The following is a 14416-nucleotide window of genomic DNA, read 5'->3' as shown; positions in this document are numbered from 1 at the left end:
CAGCTAAACTTGAGTGTACAAAAAGCACAAGAGAAATTCCTCAATATGGCTACTAATGATTGCTTATGCCACTCCCATGACATCTCACACAAACTGGGGTCCAAAACCACTGACCACAGAAGCGTAAGCAAGGGTAGGATTTACTGATGGACAGTTGAAAAACTAAAGGGATGGATATTGACATTCAATAGCAAAAAGTTGGGTGGGTCGGTGGGTGGAGTGTAAGTGGCAGCAGGCAGGTTAAATGACCGAATACTCTTTATAAAACTGGGATTAACACAATAAATAACTTTTCCCAGAAGTTCTTCCCTTCTCTGTATAAAGCAATTTTAGTTGCAAGAAAATGAAGCTCTAAAAGATCTTTTAAATACTACTCTAACAGGTTTTAAGATGCATGTAAAAATGGGTATGTTCTAATGCTACTAGTGATCAAGAACAAAACAAGTCTTTTTTCCAAAGTGATGGACATTTATTGAAAGCAGCAACAATCAGAGTTTTGTTATTGTTCTATTAGTAAAATCATGATGCTGTGATTTTACTACAAGTAATAGTGAAACTTCTCCTCTCCTTTGAGTGAATCTTAAAAAATCTCTTTTGGAATATCTTTTTCTTTCACTACAAACTTTGTAAAAGTGAACGAAGCTTTTCATGCACAAAGTACACCAGTCACTTCTTCTCTTGCTATCCTTGATAACATTTGTAGGATAAACTACTGACTAATGTCAGATACTTTAATTATGTTACATAATATTTAAAAGTGTTTGGGTGGTGAATTGAAATGAATTGACCTGACACATGTGACCACTAGAGTATCTGCACACTCTCCCATTTGTTTGTACCATCCTACTGATTTTAAAAACGAAAAGGATCAAGGATACAAGAAATGAAATTTATAATTTACAAGTTGATTGTCACCACTGGGTCCCTAACACCATCACCTTATTGGCATTTCAAACCAAACGGAAGCTCTTGATGTAAAGAAGCAGGCAAGACTGCTCTCTGACCATTTCTGGTTTGTAGAAGAGTCCATTTCAGTAAAAACTGTCATGTGCATTTTACATTTGCAATGTCTAGTTTAGATATATCTCAAATAAACTGATTAATTAAAAAAGAGAAACTGTTGAATAAATTTGTTTGAAGAGATGTAACTCCAAAATATATGGAATTATTGAGATTATCGAAGAAAGGAATTACATCATTTGTTGCATGAAAACATAGACTTGTTCATGCAAATATGATGACCACGTTACTAAAACTCCCATTTGATTCAAAACAGCAACAAGTTGACAGAGTTTGGGAGTTCCTGGCAAATATCTATCTCCATCTTCATGCTTTCGAACTTTTTTTATTCTGCCCCCTTTACTTGATTTAATACAAAACATAATATGATAATACAAAGCAAACAATGCAACAAACTCTTTCACAAGTCTGAGATCAATACACAGTTGGCATTTAATTCAGTTTGACAGAAATGTTTGTTGGCATCTTTGTGACTGTAGCTTGGCATTTAATTCAGTTCTACAGAAATGTTTGTGGGTATTACTGTGACTGTTGATTGGCACTTAATTCAGTTCTACAGAAATGTTTGTGGGCATTACTGTGACTGTTGATTGGCATTCTGAATACAGGAGGGCATACAGCATTTATGATGTTTACAATAAAACTGAATTAAAAGATGCAACTGAATCATGAACTTCACTTGAAAAGATACATTTCATTGGTATTTGTTGAACTTTTGCGACTATACATTACTAACCTTTTAGTTGATTGATATTTCATCATGTTATTTACAGTGTACTGAGAATTCAAAAGAACCCTCAAACAAAATACAACTTCTTATTAAAAATTGTGAATTTCATGATGCGGATTCAAATTTCTGGGCACTAAATACCAATTTTGAAGCAAAAAAAGTGATATGCCAAAATTTAATTTACTGATTTGTATTGCTACTTGCATTCATTAAATAGAGGCTTATTTGTTTTACTATCGTTTAAAAGAAAACATGGGATCCACATTCAATGTAAGACTACTCACTCCAAATAAAAGATTTTACTTCAGTGGTCCATATTTTCATTATAAAATATTAAAGAAAAATATGGTGCTAAGCAGATTCTAAAAATCTTTATCCAATGTATGTTAAAATATAAAGTTTTCTCATATTTATGGTTAATTAAATAATGAATAATTAACTAATTTCCTTAAATCGCAGATTATTTATATTTCCTACTGATACACTGACTTGTATTTTGTTTAGGTTGTTTTAATTTTATCAGTAATAAAGTCAGATCTTTACTTCATGATTACAATATTCAGAATAAAATGTTCTCCATGGAAAAAAAATGAAATTATTAAAACTCATGTTCAGTTGAAAAACACATGATGTCCATTAATCCAACATTTAATAGCAGGTGCTCATTTTAGATATGACTACTCTCCTATCAGAATGTGCAGGTGTGTTTCAAAGTCTTTCTATGTACCTGTCATAATTTTTTTAAATTTTATTTTTACTGGTGAATGATTATAATGATCTTTTTCTATTCAATCTCCTTACCCAGCCTTTTCTTACCAATCTCCCATACCCAGCCATTACTTACCAATCTCCCTTACCCAGCCATTTAAACTTACCAATCTCTCTAACCCTGTCATTACTTACCAATTTCCCTTGCCCAGCTATTACTAACCACTCTCCCATACCCAGCCATAACCAATCTCCCTTGTCCAGCCATAACTAACCAATCTCCCTTAACCAGCAATTAAGGACCAATCTCCCTTAGCCAGCAATAACTAACCAATCATACCCAGCCATTACTTACTAATCTCCCTAACCCAGCTATTTAAACTTACCAATCTCCCTAACCCAGCCAAAACCAATCTCCCTTATCCAGCTATTACTAACCACTCTCCCATACCCAGCCATAACCAATCTCCCTTAGCCAGCCATAACTAACCAGTCTCCCATAACCAGCCATTACGGACCAATCTCCCTTAGCCAGCCATAACTAACCAATAATCCTTACCCAGCCATTACTTACCAATCTCCCATACCCAGCCATTACTTACCAATCTCATTAACCCAGCCATTACTTACCAATCTCCCTTACCCAGCTATTACTAACCAATTTCCCTTACCCAGCCATAACCAATCTCCCTTGTCCAGCCATAACTAACCAATCTCCCTTGTCCAGCCATAACTAACCAATCATACCCAGCCATTACTTACCAATCTCCCTAACCCAGCCATTTAAACTTACTAATCTCCCTAACCCAGCCATAACCAATCTCCCTTATCCAGCTATTACTAACCACTCTCCCATACCCAGCCATAACCAATCTCCCTTAGCCAGCCATAACTAACCATTCTCCCATAACCAGCCATTACAGACCAATCTCCCTTAGCCAGCCATAACTAACCAATCATCCTTACCCAGCCATTACTTACCAATCTGCCATACCCAGCCATTACTTACCAATCTCATTAACCCAGCCATTACTTACCAATCTCCCTTACCCAGCTATTACTAACCAATTTCCCATACCCAGCCATAACCAATCTCCCTTGTCCAGCCATAACTAACCAATCTCCCTTGTCCAGCCATAACTAACCAATCATACCCAGCCATTACTTACCAATCTCCCTAACCCAGCCATTTAAACTTACCAATCTCCCTAACCCAGCCATAACCAATCTCCCTTATCCAGCTATTACTAACCACTCTCCCATACTCAGCCATAACCAATCTCCCTTAGCCAGCCATAACTAACCAATCATCCCTACCCAGCCATTACTTACCAATCTCCCATACCCAGCCATTACTTACCAATCTCATTAACCCAGCCATTACTTACCAATCTCCCTTACCCAGCTATTACTAACCAATCTCCCTTGCCCAGCTATTACTAACCAATCTCCCTTGTCCAGCCAGAGCTAGCCATTTTCTCTTACCGCTTAATAACTCACCCACCCCAAAAATGGCTGATTAAAATGGGTAACACACCTAAAAAAAGGCTTAATTTTCAAAAAGTGAAAGATGAAAAAGGGTAAGACTGATGCTAACATAAACTAAATCTCCTAAAAGAATAAAACCAGTCACAAGTATGTGGCAATAATTATAAGCAGAAAAGTTTTTATTAATTGCTATAAACACTGACAAATTTACAGGTATGGCTGCCATCCTGGGAAAAGTCTTGCCAGGTTTTTAGGATTTCTAGCCTCCTGAATCAGATGGTTGACCTGTCCAGACACACTAAGCTGAACACTATCTTCCACACCCTGCAGCTTCTGTCGCAGTCGAAGTAATACCCTTTCTGCCAACTTGTTCACATTCTCTTGTGTCTCACCTGGAAAAAGACCATCTTTATCATTCTGATTCTCAAAGAGTGAACATAGGTCCAGTATTGCTCATTGTAATCTTAGTTTGGCTTCAAGTACTAAGAGCAGCTTCCGTAAGAAGTAAGGGGTTGCATTAAATTATATACCAACAAGAACTTTGGATTTACAACTAAAAAATGCACGGGGCACCAAGTGGCCGAGTGGTCTAAAGCGCTCTCCATTACGGATCACTGCCATCTCACCTCTGTTTGTGCCGGTTTGAGTCTTGGATTCAGCCAATGTGGGTATGTGAGAAAGCTTGCCAGTAGCTTCTCGTGGGTCGGTGGTTCTTTCTGGGGTTTTCCCGGGTTCTTCCCCCACCATTAATACTGGCTGCCATGTATAGCCTATCATGTGCTGAAAAATGGCGTTAAACCCCACAACAACAACGACAACAACAAAAATGCACAATATTTGTACAAAACTTGCTGATACTGTCATGGCCACCACAAAAGAACAAACTAGAAATGTGCCTAAAGAACACTGATACCCCATGCCTCCAGTGAATCATATAAAGAACACACTCATGGTCCCAAGCTTTTTTAAAGATAACTTTCTAGGTCATTTCCAGGATGAAATTAATTTTGTCATGGTTCACATATGACTATTACTGAATGCAATTCAATAAAAGAACATTTAAGCTGATAAACATGCATTTTTTAAAATTAAAAGAAGTTTTTATTTCAAGACTTCCAAAACAGCTAAGTCAGAAATGATGTATTCCTTTTAATTCGCATGTATAGTCATCTCAATGTATAGAATAAAAATTATAACTTTATTTTCCTGAGCTGCATTATATTGCTTTAAGGAAACGTTGACATATATTAGTTCTGTTTCCTTTCAAACCTTGAATTCTAAAGAAATCAGAATAATCAGTTCTAAATCAAGATATCAATCTAAATGCATGTTATACTATAACAGTATGAAAAAATAAATGCAAAGTGTAGGAATCTTAGCTTGTAAAGAAAAAAGTTTCACCCTTAATTAATCTGTGCCAATAAAACTAAAAACTAGATTTTTCAAATAACCTAAACACTTTAACACATTAACCCCTGGAGGTCTTTTGTCATTTTCGCCTGAAAATCGAGTAGGAAACTCATTTTGAAAGCTATTTCTGAATAGATCTGAAAACACCAAATCCCAGGTGATCTTGCATACTGCCTACTTGTGTTAGAAACAGCATTTTTCATTGGCTATTTGGCTCACACATGGACAGAAGGGTAAAAAATTTTTTTTTTGTTTTTTTTGCTAAACAGAGCTATTAGTTTTGTATCGAGACCAATCTTTATTCCAAATGCCCATCTTATCCTACTTTTGCAAAGGTTCATCTGTCTGTTTGCAGTTCATACCACTTTGCCTTAGATCTGAGATCAAAAAGTCTAAAATCCGGACACAAAATCGGATTTCGACCTCGGACGAATTTTGGGTAGAAAATAAATCGGGTCCAAAAAATGAGTTTTTTTAAAATCTGTATTTTGTAGTGCAACTAGATATTCCAGATTATTTGGTATCATTGTAGAGAGCTACATCTGTCTACCTTTCTATAATACCACCCACTTTAGTGTATCATGCATGACCATGATGCTACAGAGCTTGGCAGTAGGCTACTACCTCCTGCCATGTTAACACGTCGCTAGGGGTTAATGTGTTAAGATGATTTGGTTAAAATCCATTATTTAAAAACATATTTTCAAAGGGGTTTATTTAAATTTTGACAAAAAGACCTTCTTTTGCATTTGATTAAACTTGCTGCAAATCTGAACTGATCATAATTAGCAAGCAATAAACAAAGGTAGCCATGACTCACTAAAACAGGCAAACAACACAAAGGTATCCATGACTGACTACAATCAGCAAACAAAACACAAAGGCAGCCATAATTGAATCCTGTGTTCTAGTCATTTTTTAGTGGGTACTACAAAGTATTTGGGAGAAATGGCAAGTGTGTGTGTGTGTATATATATGTATGCATACATGTATTGTATAGATGCATGCATAGATGCATGTACGTAGAGATTAAACCCTTCCACAATATGTAAACATGCAGGACAACAATATACAAGGTAAATTCTGCAAAAGGTATGTAAAATAACCAACAATGGTAAGACATGTAAAGTCCTTTGATGGCAGATCAGCAACATTTTAAAAAATCTGAAAGGCTTCGTGCCTTGAAGCTCTCTTTTAAAAATGGACAAATTCTGTTAATTAGTTGTTGAGATGTCTTTTAACTTTTTTTCTATTTATAGTAACAGTGGTCATATTTGATGCCAGATCAGTATCATTTGGACGAATTTGAAAGCGCTCAATGCCACGATGCTTTACATCAAATCAGATTAAATTCATGTTGTGATGTTTTACAGCATTTTGGTTTAAATTCTTTTAAGCACTTTTGAGATGTCAATAGCAATTATGAAATAATGGCACACAAAAGGCGAAGGAAAATGTGAACAAAAAGATTTGAAAACCATCAGAAAGCAAATAACCATGGCTCTTTACTAGTTACTGTATGTATTTGCTTATGAGCCCAACTGCATACTGAAAAGACCAAAATCTGCTGTTGCTTAATAAGCTGGCAGACCTGGGTCTGTGCAGTCTGTTATGACTAATCAGTAAAACAAACAAAATAGGCCCTGATCTGCAGGTGCTTTATGCTACGACAGATCAGGATCTTTCCTGTTTGTAGTTGGACTCTATTTGTAAGCAAGTATATATGTCAGTACCAGCAAGAAAATGAAAGATATTTATGTACTGTTAGATTTGCCATTTGACTCCATGTCCATTATCTCCCCAGTAACTGTTCCATTAAGATCCACAGTATCTTCATTGCGGTCTCCGCGTTGTTGTAGAGCATAGGCTTTGGCTGGTGAGATGGTCCAGGCATATAGTGGGTCATACAGCAACACTTCCAATATTGTCAACAAAGCCTCCTGGTTGTTCCTCATCACCTCCATTGTCTTCTCACAGCACCTGCAGGAAAATATACATATATGAAAAACAATGACCTTTGTAATACAACAGATATTTGTAGATACATGTTACTATGAGTAATTTTCATAAGTAATACATACAATTAAAAAAATTAACTAATTTTTCATAGCAGCATGTATCTGCAAAGATCAGATGTATTGCTAAGTTTATTCTTTGTCATATATTTTTCAAACACATCTTGTAATATCTATGTGACAGTGACTTCTTTTCCTTTGTGTGTGTTGTCCTTAAATGGATTTATGCATGTTGTTTTGTTTTCAATAAGCTGTTTTTGATCAGTATGTCAGATTCGACTGTCAATTTATTGAATGTATCTGGTCAATTTAGAAGTTTAAACCAGGCTTTGTGGCAGATGTGGTGGGAGCTGGTTTGTGTAAGCTGGGTGGGAAACTGGGATCCTATATGGCATTTTCATCAGACTGCAGCTCATAGTCTTAAGCTAATGTCAGGTTATATCCCATTATCCCTCCTACCCCAAATTTGGGACACAAACAGAAAATTGAATTTTCTACAACTTGATATAATTATATTGCTTAGAAATATTTGAGTTGAAAGTTGACCAACATATTTTAACAATGTCATATTTAAAATATGGAATCTCAGCTTTCTATTATGCACATTTTTGCTTTATAAGCAGAGGCTGTAACAATATGGGTCACTAGGTCAGAGTAATAAAATGCTAAGTCATGCTGTCATTTTTAAATTTGAGATTTTCGCTATTAACCATTTAGCTACTACAGATGTTATCATATCGGCTACTGAGTTGAGTTGCTCAGCTGAATATAGCAGAGGATCATCAAAGCTGACTATATATAGAGATGGTAAAAATGTGTACTTTTGCAGGAGTGGGGATGGGGTAGGGTGGGGTGGGGGCATGTAAAACTGATCTTAATTATATAATACTTATCTGCTACAAATGCATTGATTTCCTTTTCCAGTACTCTTAGCTCCCAGTCCAGTCCAGTCCAAACTAATTATTTCCTCCTCCAATAATTACTGGAGGGCCAGAACTGAAAAGAACTGATCCTAGTTTAACTGCCGAGTCACAGCCAACATATGAAATACCTTCCTCTTTTGACTTTTACCCCCAGCACTATATTTGAATGGCATTAATACATTACCTGCTACACAAGCATTGCCAAATTTTCAAGTCTGATGGGAGACTGAGGACATCAACAAATCTGATATAGAAAACAATTGCACTGATTCTTAGGACAGAAGTGATCACTGGCTGGTAGAAGACTGGATCACATGCTGTAATGTCCAATAGAAACATGTCTTTGTTCTAAGGTGCCAAAAACGGAAGGTAGAAGGAGGAGAACATTAATGTGAGACTGCCAGAAGGTGGTTCTTGTAACATTATCCAAAAAGAATTTATTCCAATAGGTCCAAGATACAGCAATAGCCCTAACACTGACAAGGTAAGAAGATTGATCATCTCCTTGCTCATGCTAAGGGGAGCAGGAAAATTTTCTTAAAGGTAAGGTTCTCAAAGGAAGCTTCAAATGGGATTTTGATAATGCCCATGGACCACACAATTTCCATCTAGGCCTCAGTGAGCAAAATACTAGTCACTGAAACTTAAAATATCTGATGAGATCAGAAAGATCAGGGTCTGACCCAATGGTAGATACCCTAGAGTGTTAGAAAGGGCAGCAACATAACCCTTACTAATGGACAATGAACTGCATTTCAACAGGGAAATCTAGGATAAATGTTTTTCCTACTGCACCAGTTAGAGAAGATTTGTCACTCTGAATCATAATCCCAGTAAGTGGATTGCCTCCTAGCCTGGAAAGTGGAGTTGGCAGCCTTGTTTGAAAACTGATCCTTGCAGATTGGTAGCTTGAGACGAGTCAAGTGTGAATGTGGTAAATCTGTGGGTTATTGTGGAGAAGAGACTCCCTGTGCTGCAACATGCATCTCCTCTGTAGTTATCTGCTTAGCTTAAACACCAATAGGTTGATGAGGTTGCTGTACCATGGCCATTGGGATCACAAGAGGGCTACCAGGATAAGCCAAAAAGTGGAGATCCTGACTAGTTGGAGCAGCTCCATCTGTGTACAGATATGAGTGGTGTTCTGTGGTGTGAATTGGCACTTCAGTTAGAAAGAGATCCTGATTTAGCCACCAACACAGATGGAGGTAAAAGCCGGATCCCAGGTTGATCTGAGCTAACAATGGGTCATTATACGGTCTCCAGTTTGCTAGAATCAGGTACTGGACCAGGTCCCATAGGGTGGTCAGGGTGGGCAACATCGTAGATACCTCCAGGGTAGCATGCAGAGGTGAAGAAGCACCATGAGTGACACTGATGTGAACAGTACATGACTAAACATCTTTTCACTGGTACCACTGGAGATGATTCCTTCTTCAAAAGAGATAGGCAAGTGAGGTGATCATCACTAGAGTGCAGGCCATAAGCTCCAAGGCCTCTAAGGTTTGTACTAGAAGGTGTGTCCAGGCCTCAGCTGACATCTCCACTTGTAACAAACCCATGTGTGTGTGTGTGTTTATGGGTTGTCTTATGGCCAGTGTAGTCACAAGGACAGGCCACCCCTTTCTGCTGCCTGGTGAACACCTGGTCCAAGAAAAACATATGTAAGCACTTAGACCATCACTAAGTGTGAGATCAGCAGAAGATATGGATAAGATGTTGCCCCATAAAGCATCTACAGATGAGAGAATCTTGTTCTCATCACCAGAAGGCTTAGAACACAAGTTTAGAAGATGGAGGTCGTAAATTACTTACACCACCTTATCAAATGTACCAACTTCATTCTCCTTCAATACCAGTCCCAACTGATAGGAAAGTGCAGGGTAACCAATGGAGGGGGAGGAACCACTACCACTGGTTCCTCTGAGAATTCATCCACTATGAAGGAAAGGACATCTTTGTCTTGAACATGCTCCCAAAGCGAGAGAGGACTGTCCAAATATAGAGGCTGATGTCATAATTGGGTTGCCAAGTTCCAAAGACAGTTCACAGAGGGCTAAGCCTTATAGCTGTCCACCTAGAAGTATGGGATGATTGATCCATTCTAGATCATATAACAGGTGAGCAGCAGCCCCCTCCTATTTGTTGGACAAAGTTCAAGGGAAATAAGCAGGCCAATGGTCTGTCATGTCCACCCTACCTTAAAACAAAGGGCAGGACATCCATGATGACATGGGGGTTTGCATCGCAGTGGTGCTACATCAGAAATGGATTAAATGGAAAGATAGGGGTGTTGGTGGATCCAATCCTCCTCCCTAGTTTAGCAAGTACAAATGCAGACTGGTGAATGAGCTATTCTGTGATGAAGATCAGATGAGTTGAGCCATTATCAGATTTTCTGAATGAGACTGTTGCTCTTCCCTCTCATGAAGGCATGATTTGCTTATCTCTGTCAATGAGACACCATCTTTGAGAGGGTGCTGCTTGTCCCTAACTAAATGTGATAGGTCTAAAGATGTTGAAAGACGAAAATAAGGGTCAGTGATATAGCATCTGTTCCATGCACTTCATCCAAGGATAGAAAAGAGAAACATAATCTGAATTTTAGCTGTGAATAAAATGTCTTTTCAATTTTTCCTCTCCAATACTAATTGTAGGAGGGAATAATTAGTTTGGACTGGGAAATAAGAGTCCTGGAGAAGGAAATTAATGCAATAGTAGGAGACATACTGTATGAAAGATCAGTACCATTTTCACTTAGGACTAACTATACACCATTAGAAGAATTTTGGTGAAAACACTTTCATATTACCATACATTCAGAAGACAAGATTTTCAGTAATGTTCATTGTGAATACCATATCTGAGGTCAGATCAGCACCATTTTCCTTCATTCAGCTAGATATCATAGTTAGTCTTCTGGTGAGAACCTCATGTCTATATGACTTTCAGTTCAGGAGGAGTACCAGTAACCAGACTTTCAAAATGGCTGCAACTGTTGCCATATTGGATCATAAGAGAGCTGAGTGCTGATATGACATTTTGTCTACTAGAAGTAGCAAATAGATTTTTAAGATGGCTGCTGTGGTCATTATATTGGATACTAGATCAGCAGAATTTTTATACAACCTACCAGACACCATTTTCCATTCAGGAGGAGCACCTGCAATAAGATTTTAAAGATGGCTGCTGTGATGGCCATATTAGATGTGAGACTGGCACCATTTCATTCAGAATCAACTAGTCCTCATGAAAAGTCTTTTAATGAAAACTCCATGCTGAAATAAACATCCATTTAGGTGAAGTGGTGACAGGATTTTCAAGATGGTCACTGTACTGACAAAATATTGGATGTCTTGGTAGCACCATTTTCTTTTAAGACCAACTAGACACAATACAAAGTCTTCTGGTTAATATCTAATGCCAATATGAATATTTGTGTTCAAACCTCATGTTGATGTGACCATTCATTCAGGAGAAGCAATAACAAGATTTTCAGGATGGCCATGTTGATATGACTTTCCTTTCAGGAGAAGTGGTAAGATTTGATCTGGAACCCAAGTACACAGAAATTTTTGGTACTGTAGCTCTTATTGTTTGTATTGTGTGTGTGTGTGATTTGGAAATGTTAAAGGTAGCTTTAACAATTTTAGTCATATCACTATAACGTCTACAGTGTGGCAGTTTATAGTGAAATCTGGCACTGGGGCATCATGCTGCAGACATGTAGCATCATGTCTCACCCAGTCACATGATCCTGACATCAGGCCAACCAGTCCTAACATTAACTTCTTAATGCTGAGCACCAAGCAAGGCAGCTCTTAGCACCATTGTTCTAAGTCTTTGGTGTGACTTGGCCGGGATTCTAACCTACGACCTACATCTGAGGTGGATGATCAAATCACTTAGGTCACCTGTATTGCTTGTATACTCATATAAGCACAGTAAAAGATATATTAAATAAAAATATAGAAAAACCATGTCTGTCTTTAAAAACCATTTGTCAGTGGAATACATTATTAATTTGTAGTTTCTCACAATGATGCTCTCAATTTTTTTATTATTTTAAGGTGATGCCAATGCTGTAAGTCTTAATCTTTACAGTCCTTAGAAACTGGATGATTCTCTTGTTCAAACTTGATGTTGATTTGGTTTTTGCAGATTGTGCAATTTATAAAATGTTGGCCACTGCTGCTTCATAAGGTCAAAAGGACTCCTCAAATTTAGTTTTTCTGGGCTTTGCTTGCCTTGTTATTACCTGAATCACAGCTACACATTTTGTCTTAAAAGATTAACAACTCCCCTAGTGCTACTAACTTTAACTAATCATGCTGTGCATTGTATGTAAGGAGTAAGATTCACTTTAAAGAAATTTTGCTACAGATCATGAACTAGCCAATAATCTTTAAAATGGTTTGAAAAGTAATGTTTATAGTGACAAAGTACAGAAACTTTTGCTTTATCGAAACCCATAATTTCAGTTTCTTGAAATAGTGCCTAAATAAAAAAAGAGTTTGATTTAATAATTTGGCAAGATATGAGGAAAAAATGTTTTATGATTGCATCTTTTCTGATGTGAATAAAGATGTTCAAAATCTGTGAATAGTTAGTAGTCGATCACTACCTTTCATCTTACCTTAGTTTAGAAAGAAGTTAGCTCATTAAAAAGCTGAGTAGTGTTAATTTTTTTATAACTATGAACAATAAAATCCAGTAAGTCATCTCTATTTTTCTTCAGTGTGTTCTGTGTACAATTCTCACCCATATTTATAAATCAAATTTCAGTAATTGCTAATTATCATCATTAATCTCACTACTAAATGTTGTTACAATTATGGGACAATGATTTACAACCCATTCTAAAAAAAACAATGTAAGCTGCCAACATGTGCATGTGGCTTTTATGGCGTTATCAATCATCATGTAGACAGCTGACCAGAGAATAATATTCTCCATTTCCTAGAAAAATGCCCCCCATTATTTCTTAGCAATTCTTTCTGCTGTAGTCGTTCAAACAAACAGGGGTCAAAGTGTTGATTAGTGGTATTTACAATGGATAATGGGCTACAGAAATGTAAAACTTTTGCTGTTCAAAAAAAGTTTTGAAGCTCTGAGCAGGATTACATCTGGAGTTACAAATTCAATTAGCTTTGCTATTTAGTGGTAACAAGCCAAGCAAACAATATGGTGGTTTAAAAAAAGATTCTGATCTGAATTTATAAATCAATTAATTTACCTACCATTTTAAGGGAAAGCAACAGATTATCATTGCCAGCTCAATCATCTGTCATACATACCTGTTAAAACATCCTGCAAATATGAATGTTGTGGAGAAAAAACCCCAAACATTTGTGTGACTGTATGTGCAAGAAATTAAAAGTCAGGATTTGATTAGACCTTCAAAATGTTTTTAATGATAGAAATTATCATTCTTGATGTACATTTTTGATAGAATTCTTATTATGGATATAAATGGATTTGACTGGTGAGTACATGTATTCAACTATGTTTATGGTAAAGTAAATACTGAATATGAAATAACTGCTTTAAGAACTTCTTGTTTAATATGGAACAAGTTGTTAGCTGTATCGATGAAGTCCATAGTATTGTGCCAACTTCTACGCAACCAATTTTGGTGGGATATTTACCATTTCTACAACTAACTTCTTTGGCTATAGCATGATATGGTACATGACATGATATCATTTTGTGGATAAAAATCATCATGCTATATCTGTTGAAGGATCAGATTTCTTAAAAGGCCCAAAGATGGTAGAGGTATAAAAATGTATTAAAAATATAAAAACTATTGCAAAGGCCTGAAAATCTAATTTTATCATCTGTATAAGGTTATAAAATATGCCTGCAAAATTTCTTACACAAGCTTGCTAAAAAAAACCAACTCAGCAGAGACAGCTGTATCAATGGATAGGGTCAAATTATGATGCCTTAAAAGCGGAAGCATAAGAAAGGATAAGCTATTTTTAATTTGACACCTGTGTTTAAAATGTTCTCCTTATGATAAGAACAGTCAGTTACCTCTCTACCCCCAACCACCATAAGTTTTTTTCTAGCAAGATGTTTTTTCAGCAATACTTTTTCAACAATACTTACCCAATCAT

The 14416-nt window shown here is 36.8% G+C and overlaps 1 protein-coding gene across 1 annotated transcript in view; it reads right to left on the bottom strand.

Annotated features, from left to right (window-relative positions):
* Positions 1–447: 447 nt before the first annotated feature.
* LOC149792343 (serine-protein kinase ATM-like) overlaps positions 448–14416 on the bottom strand; it is a 360810-nt gene continuing 346841 nt past the window's right edge. The window contains exons 58-59 of the mRNA XM_089970917.1: positions 7119–7336; positions 448–4338 (exon numbers count right to left, since the gene is read on the bottom strand). Coding sequence (XP_089827043.1) covers positions 4154–4338; positions 7119–7336 — 403 coding nt within the window. The 3' untranslated portion in view covers positions 448–4153. The remainder of the gene's footprint in view (positions 4339–7118; positions 7337–14416) is intronic.

Source organism: Sinohyriopsis cumingii, chromosome 9 (assembly GCF_028554795.1).
Source record: "Sinohyriopsis cumingii isolate HCF-2022 chromosome 9, ASM2855479v2, whole genome shotgun sequence".
NCBI lineage: Eukaryota > Metazoa > Mollusca > Bivalvia > Unionida > Unionidae > Sinohyriopsis > Sinohyriopsis cumingii.
The sequence above is the reverse complement of the archived record's forward strand: the minus strand, read 5'-3'. Positions and strand labels throughout refer to the sequence as shown.